Here is an 8,142-nt window from a genome sequence, read left to right as displayed (position 1 = left end):
TCTCTCGGCGCACTGTAAGCAAATCATTACAACATTTTCGGGAAAAAATTGTATCAACAAAGTGATGTTTAAAAATGTTTGGCATCCTATAATTGTACCCGTCAGTTCACAGTGATGGAAGAGAGTGTAGAGTGTACTTCACTGGGCCGTCTTACCTTTATATCCAAGCACAGCAACAGCGATGGTGAGGAGAGTACACAGCACATAGAGCAGAGCTATGGAGGTCTTCAGAGCCCATTCATTCTTACACTTAGTGCACTGGGTGCCCTCCTGGATCCCTGTGTAAAAAGAAAGACCGCATGATCCAATACATTTTTTTTTTTCTGGAACAGAGGGGTCTAAAAGAGGACATGTTGGGTAGAGTTTGGTGTTAGCTCGGGACTCTCCATGTCCATGAGTCCCACATCTGGATAAACAGCCCTGGAGTCTACATTTAAGAGTCTAGCATTACCCTTAGGGCCCGGGTGGTAAAGGGGCAGGGGACACAAAAACAGCCCCCCCCTCACTGATTTGTTTACACTCAGCAACATGCTTATTTTCCTTCACTCAGCCTTTCCTCAGCAAACTTCCTCTTTTTCAGTTGATGTCTGTTTTGCATGCACAAAGATTCAGACTTCATGAGTTTTACACAAGCAGCACTGAAAGTAGACCATGCAAGCTAAAGATTAAACATTAAATGCTGCCTTTGTGTGAATCTGCACTTTTCCAGGGGCCTGTTGCACGAAAGTAGAATAAAGATATCCAGGATAAGTGAAAAAAAGCGCAGCTTGACTTAGGTGATCTGCTCATCCTGGTTAATCGGTTGCACGTTTGCCGAGCCAGGATGAACAGGTGGAGCTATGTCGAGCCGGGTGAGAAGCCAGGATAATGCACGTTCACGGCTTTCTCAAATAGACCACGATCGATCACAGATTTACTGATGCAGAGATGAGAAGACGCATGCGCCAAATGTTTCACCATTGCAGCATCTTCTAATGGAAATAACGAGGAGGGGAAGAATATGGAAAAAGGGAAATACGGCTCTTATCAAACGGAGAAAAAAAGCCCAACATAGCGGACCCGACTGAATGTGTGGGGGTTTAAAAATATCTACTTTGCCTCAAAAGTGAGCAGAGGGAACTAATGTTCCTCGGGAAATGGACCCTACGGACTTTAGGCTTAATTTCAAACCCTTACTCACAACGTGAGAACATGTTTTACAACCATGCACAAATGTCTATAAGCTATATCTAATTCTTTGTACAATTAATGTTCATACAGAACAATCAGAAAGGGACAACAACTAGAAAAAAAGTAAATGACTTCAATACACGCTGTGAGCATATATGTAAAACAATATTCATGTTTTTTTATTCTTCTGACAAGTGACCGCACCAAAATAAAAAGGTTAAGAAGCATTGTGGTGTTCCCAGTGTGAGGAATGATAACTCCACTACATACGTGCTGTATATAGACCACGTTATTATACCGGTGATGTGAGACTTATTAGGAAGGTTATGAAACCAATGTAAGCTATAATAGAAAACATTGGGCCCACTTATTAAGGAGTAACACAAACTACCCTTCATTAGAGAAGGACAAGCAACAAGAAAATGAAATCATGAATGTATTGGTCTCTGACCAGTCTGCCATTATTATCATCTGGGAATATCGCTACATTAATATCGTCACACTTAATCTCCGGAGCACGTCCTGTATAAACCTGAAGCTGAGACCACGGACGCTGCGCTGCTCATCTCTACTTTTACAGAGAGAGTGGACGCTGACGCGACTCGCAAGTCTGCTGGCAGGCAATAGCCACCGGGCACCGGGCACCGGCCACCGGGCAGCGGCCGCACGCCAGGCAGCCTCGACACAGTACCGTCCCACCGGGAAAAGTCCCACTCCGCATCAGGGTGCCAGTGCAACCATTTCTAACATCTAAACAGCTGGTAGTAGGGTTTAAATCAAACTCGCGAAAACAAAAGAGACAAGTAGGCCAATGCATGTTAATAAAAATGAAGCAGAACACATGCAGAAGACAACGCAATAACTGTTAAACACGTTTATTTCGGATCAGACGGCAGCTGATTTGACACATGAGACTCCAGGATTAATCTTAGCCTGGCTGTTAGCCTGCTCTGGACCAGGCTAGCCGCAAAGAATAAATCTCCATGGTTACTTGGCTGGGCTTGATTCAATCTGGTTTCGTGCAACCGAGTCCAAGCTAAATTCATCCAGGATAACTTGAATATCCCGGCTTAATCCCTTATCCTAGTTTCGTGCAACAGGCCCCAGTTCTCTTCCTGCAGCTTAAGTTGACTTTGGAGTCAAACTAAAAGGGCCTTAGCCGGTGGAGACACTTGTGAAATATTTCTTTCCGAGGATGTATTTCATGACAGATGAGTGGCGAGATCCACAGCGCTGACGGGAACACCGCGCTGCTGCGTTTTATTTTCAATTCAGGAAGTGTGTGGAAAGCTTGGGAGGGGGGGGGGGTAAACCAGAAACCAGTAAAGAGCCAGGACAATTTAGCGCCAAACATTTCACCACACATCTAGCTTTATACATAAGGTAATACTTCATTAAATTAAACATGCAGCGTTGATTGGCATGTCAGTGGTCTCGATGGGAGTTTAGATGCCAAAGTTAACAACTTGATTCGTTCTTATGAGTGTTAAGGGATTGTTAATGATCACCGAGTGTTAGACCTCAGTTAAACACCAAGTCCAACTGGAAGGGAGGCCTCCTCAGCGTCCGGCCAACCTGCGAGAACACGAGATTTACGGTAAAGGCGTGGGCAAGTTTTAAATGTAATCCTTCCATTGTTTTGATTCCAACTCAAATGACATCACCACCAAAATAGAGACCTACTTTACTTCATCTGCCCAAATAGTAGGTTACTGGAGGTACAAATGAAGAAATTGCAGTACAGAAATAAATTTAAAAAAATCACCATTACATATAATTTGTCAAACAGAGTTCTAAGGAATCAGTATTTAGATGCTTTTGTTATTTATGTTGATTACTATCGGCCAATATATGGTCATTTGATAGTGAATATCAAAATTTTGATTACAGCAGCTTCAAACTTAGGAAAGGGTTTTAATCTAATGCTTCCACAGGTTAGACTCTTTGGAAACACAGATGGAACCAGTGCCTCTCAGGCCAAATACTTTCTCCAATTCTTTATTTTTTTTGCCTGAAGCCGCACTAAAAAATGTCTAAATAAATCTTAGAGCATGACATCTTTTCATAAACTATATCCACTATTCATGACGTGTGGCCTTTCTTGCCAAGATCTTCACATTCGCAAGGCAAGAATTACGTTGGACCAACAAAATGTTAACAAAGGAAAGGAAATGAGAGTCAGGAGGAAAATATCTTTGTGGTGTGTTGTTGTCTGCTTATGTATTGTACCACACACACCTGAGAGTGAACTTAGCTTTTAGAGCCCTTAAACATGGCTGATGCTCATGTCTTAATCAGGTAAACAGCCTCACCGGGCTCCCTAAAATGTATTACCAAGTGTGTATACCTAAAACACATTTGTCTCAGCTCCAGCTCTGGGTGTGTGCAGCCAGTTACTAAGCACACAGCGGCTAACACAGCTGTGTATGAGGAGTCACCAAAGTCTTCCCTCGCCACCGGTTTAACTATAAGCAGAGAAATGCACTCTGGGAACACAGCCACAATAAACTGTTGCATTTCTGAATAATTCATGACTCCTGACATGTTTGAAGCGTCAGCCCATGCATGCTTCCACAAAAAAGCAAGCATATCTGTTCATCAGTCCACAGTAATCAAAGCGCTGCTGCTCAAATTTGCTGTTCCAATCCAAACAGGCTGACAGTGTTTACAAAACTGCTGTACTGAAATGATACCAAAACACTTTGAAAGGGAATAAACAGGCAAAAGGCTTTTCCATTTCAATGTGCATTGACTGGTGATCTTCCGATGCTCAGTGGAGGACACCTGGCATAACACAAAACACATGGCCAACAACACAACAACAGAGAGAAAGAGAGATTTGAGTTTTGCAGTTCCTCTATGAGCAAACAGACATCAGATGGAGCAGCTGTAATCTCTTCAACCCCCGAGTGTCGACACACCAGTGGGCTGTCTTTATCAAGGGGTTGCGACCTGCTTGCTGTTCATTTCCCAGTGGGTCACTTCCTGGATGAGCAGGACAAATAAGGAGACAAGACAGATGCTGGACTGGAATGCTGAGTGAGGCTTTAGGATAATATTGGTGTGTTCTTGGTTTTACATATGTGCCAATCATTTGTGTTCCCTATCTCTGTTGTTCCTTGTGATGTCTCTAAATACATGTAGAGCATCAGCATAAAGAACATATCAGGGCTTGTTTGCCATACATTTATTGTTCGCAAGCAACTTCAATTTCAAAATAGATTTTAACTGGCTGGGGGTGAGTGGGTTAATATCAGTGGCTACATTATGCGGGCGGGGAATGCAAAATGTTCAACACTAATTAAAGCTCAATTGAATATGGATTGTTGATATTGATATCTGGGAGTTTACAAACTCCAATAACATCTGTTGACAGTAAAAAAACAAACATAAACACTGAACAGACTAAACAATCTAGGTAAGGATACCGCAGTTATCGTTTTTTTAAAGAATTGCGACTGAGATACATAGTGAAAGTCAACAGTTACACGCCCTCAAACTAAATGTCTTGTTACTCATCAGCCAACACATATACCAATAAATCATGTCTGCAATAAGCAGATATTGTCCGATAATGCAATAGGCCGATCAGTATAGCTCTACTACTAATCAAACAATCTGAGTTTCAGTACTGAAACTCAGGTATTTTCACCTCACTTTACTTTGAGTGGCGTAAATGTTTTCTACAAACGTGTCTTTTTATTTTGTGTTTACAGCCCTACATGCACTTTAAAACTGTTTGATCAAAGAAAGTTTGAAAAAAAATATGAATCATTTCAAACATATGACGCCAGCTTTCTGTAATTGAAAAGTCTGGAAACATTTTGGTCAGTACCAAAAACGTATTAAGGTTTAATAACTAGCATTAGTTAGTTATGCTAGATTCTGCCACATACCTACAGGGGGAGAGATAAAAGGCATCAAGGTTTTACGGTTATACTGGGCTAAATTAGGTTGAAAAGTAACTGTTTAGTTTACTGGTTTCAACAGCATTTAAATGACATTTCAATGAGAAGCAGGTCCTAATTACACATTTAAAGCTAATCACTGAAGTCCTGTTAAACCAATGTTTATATGGAAGTATAGACATCTATAAAGCTCACTTTTTCACCAAATTTAGCTCAGTTTGTACTCGGTCTATTTTAGCCTGCAAATAACCACAGCCATGCTTACATGGGATGTGGCTTTGTAAACTATATTCTCGCATTCGTGTCCTCTTACTCGGGCTGTTTTTGTTTAATATGATTTGATTGCAGATTGCATTAAGAAATTAAAAAAACCTCAATCCGAAATATTATGCATTACTAAAGTGTTATAGGGGACTGCACAATAGACATAAAAAAATCAAGTTTTGACTCCATATAAACACAATCAGAAAAATACACCTAGGGTATGGCATGTTTACATGACAAATGGCCAGATGGATATTAGACAGCCAGGAAAAACATCTTTCACACATTCTCAAATATCTGTTACACTAACACAACCCAGATGCACAAATACTCACACACGGATAAAATATCTTGACGTTTGTTGCACGTGAAGTTTGGCTACGTGTGGAGTTATGTGATCAAGTTAAAGAAGAAGCTTCTAGTGTGACACACCTTTTATTAAATATTCACAATTAGGAAGAAGAGAACTTGCAATGGACTGTGGAAAAACAAGTGAACACCGACCTCCTTGTTCACAGTTTAACATCAGAGCCTCGGTTTCCTTTAGTTTGGCTGCTCGTCATTAAATCGGACTCTGATTCGTCATCTTTCCCTTCGCCTGCGCAGTCGGACACAGTCGGATTTGACCGACCACGACCACAAAAATAACCATCGTCCAGGATACTCAGACCACAAGCTGACAACAACCCTTTTACTGCTCACAGCAAAACAAAACTGATGCTCCAATGACAAAGAGAACAAACACAACAACATCAATACACCAGCGGGTTTTCAAATGTGAACGTCTTTGTGTGTAGGCAGATAAAGTCACCCATTGTTCCTGCAAAACCTTTATGTTGTAAATACTATCCAGACAGTGTCCACCTTAGTGGTAATTAAGTGTCTTCGAGCCTGTGCCTTTCACCAGTCTCCTTTCCTGAAACAAGGGATTACCCAAACATCATCGTCATTTACCCCAGAAATACCAAAGTAATTTCCACAGCAAAGCATGGCCGGTGCGTGGGCCCCGCTCATTAAAAGACAATGTTTATTTACTGTAAATAGCAGAAGGGACGCTATAGTAACGGATGAGAACACAAAGCTGTGAGCTGAGGTCACAAAAACTGTGATTTGGATCCCTGCCTTGCCTAACAAACACTCAGCCCCTTTCCAGGAACAAAAGTGCACATTATTCCAAGAGGGCAATTAGTAGATTATACCTGGCACCAAAGACAAACAGAGGAGTTCAAGACAAACTACAGCAGTGGAAGAAGTCCTCTAAGTCTTGAACTAAGGCAAAGCATATCAGAATGGAATAATACTCTGTTACAAGTAAAGATTCTGTATTTAAAATGATACAATGCGATACAAAAAACTTGATATCCTCAATTTTTACTATTTGGATATTGGTAGAAAGAAAGAAAGAAAGAAAGAAAGAAAGAAAGAAAGAAAGGACAGAGGAACATTTGAGAGAAAGAAGGAAATGGATATAAGAGAGAAAAACGGACAGAAAACTGAATGTAGAGGGACAGAAAGAACAAGTCATCCAAATTAAACAACAAAATATGTCCATGCTCTCCAGAATTACATGCAAATGCTTTCTGATATTCACGACCATTGAAAGGACACCGTTTTAAAAGTAAAGCCATTTTATGATATGACAACCTTATGGTTACATTTTGCTTTCTTTTAGGCACAAAAACAACTTAGGTTTAGGGAAAGGGTAGGTTAGGGAAGCTTAGTCGTCATGGATACAATTAGAGCTGGCCAATATATTGATATTATATCAATATCGTGATATGAGACTAGATATCGTCTTAGATTTAGGATATTGTAATATCGTAAAGTGTTGTCTTTTCCTGCATTTAAATGCTGAATTAAAGTAAAGTTGTGTCATTTCCTGAACTTCCCAGACAATTGTAACTGTATTATTTGCCTTTACCCACTTACATCCACATTACTGATTATTATTTATGAAAAATCTCATTGTGTAAATATTTTGTGAAATCACCATTAGTCAATACTAAATATTGTTGCGGTATCAATATCGGGGTTATTTTGGTAAAACTGATTGTGATATTTGATTTTCTCCATATCGCCCAGCCCTAGATACAATACAAATCGTAAAAAGGCCTCCTGTGTTAAAGTTTTCCACCAGATAAAACGGAGAAGTAAAAAGCGCAATATTTTTCAACTGAAAACAGAAATTTTGAGACGGTGGTGCCCACTAGTGGAAGTATCTAAACATTCCCATCATCCCACAGATTCAAGCGAAATTGAGATAAATGGACGCAAAGTGACACAAATGTCTCCAGTTTTCACCGCAATCGTCTAATTTCTTTGCAGACAAAAACGATGCCCTCTGAATCATTTCAAAAATACTTCAATCACACAAACATTCTACACATGGCTTAAAGTGCCTTGAAATGGCACTCAAGTCCAGAACGGGATTAAATGCATCTTCCATTCCATTACAAAGTGGACAGCTGTTATCTACCAACAGTACAAACAGATTGGGAAATGTCTTTTTGTTTTACTGATTGCCAAAACTGTAATTGTTTGTTTCCAATTGTTTTCTTGCAGTCATCCTTTATGCCATATGTCCTTCATTACTCAAGCAGAATTCTTTTTTTTCAGTTTTACAAGATCTCTGATACACTGTAATCTTAGCCAAGATGTTTTACAGTCAGGAGGGAGATGATGGCTCAATGAATGAGTCATACACCGCTCAGCTTTCTCAATGACATGGTGAACAGGCCTGCACTAAATCATGTGCTGCAATGGTGTGTGTGAGTGTGTGTGTGTGTGTGTGTGTGTGTGT

General features: G+C 40.2%; 1 protein-coding gene across 1 annotated transcript in view; it reads right to left on the bottom strand.

Moving 5' to 3' along the window:
* Nucleotides 1–8,142, bottom strand: part of LOC116671989 (collectin-12) — a 34,470-nt gene that overhangs the window by 9,822 nt on the left and 16,506 nt on the right. The window contains exon 3 of the mRNA XM_032503480.1: nucleotides 156–278. Coding sequence (XP_032359371.1) covers nucleotides 156–278 — 123 coding nt within the window. The remainder of the gene's footprint in view (nucleotides 1–155; nucleotides 279–8,142) is intronic.

The sequence above is a fragment of the Etheostoma spectabile genome, chromosome 22 (genome assembly GCF_008692095.1).
Source record: "Etheostoma spectabile isolate EspeVRDwgs_2016 chromosome 22, UIUC_Espe_1.0, whole genome shotgun sequence".
NCBI classification, from domain to species: Eukaryota; Metazoa; Chordata; class Actinopteri; order Perciformes; family Percidae; genus Etheostoma; species Etheostoma spectabile.
The sequence above is the reverse complement of the archived record's forward strand: the minus strand, read 5'-3'. Positions and strand labels throughout refer to the sequence as shown.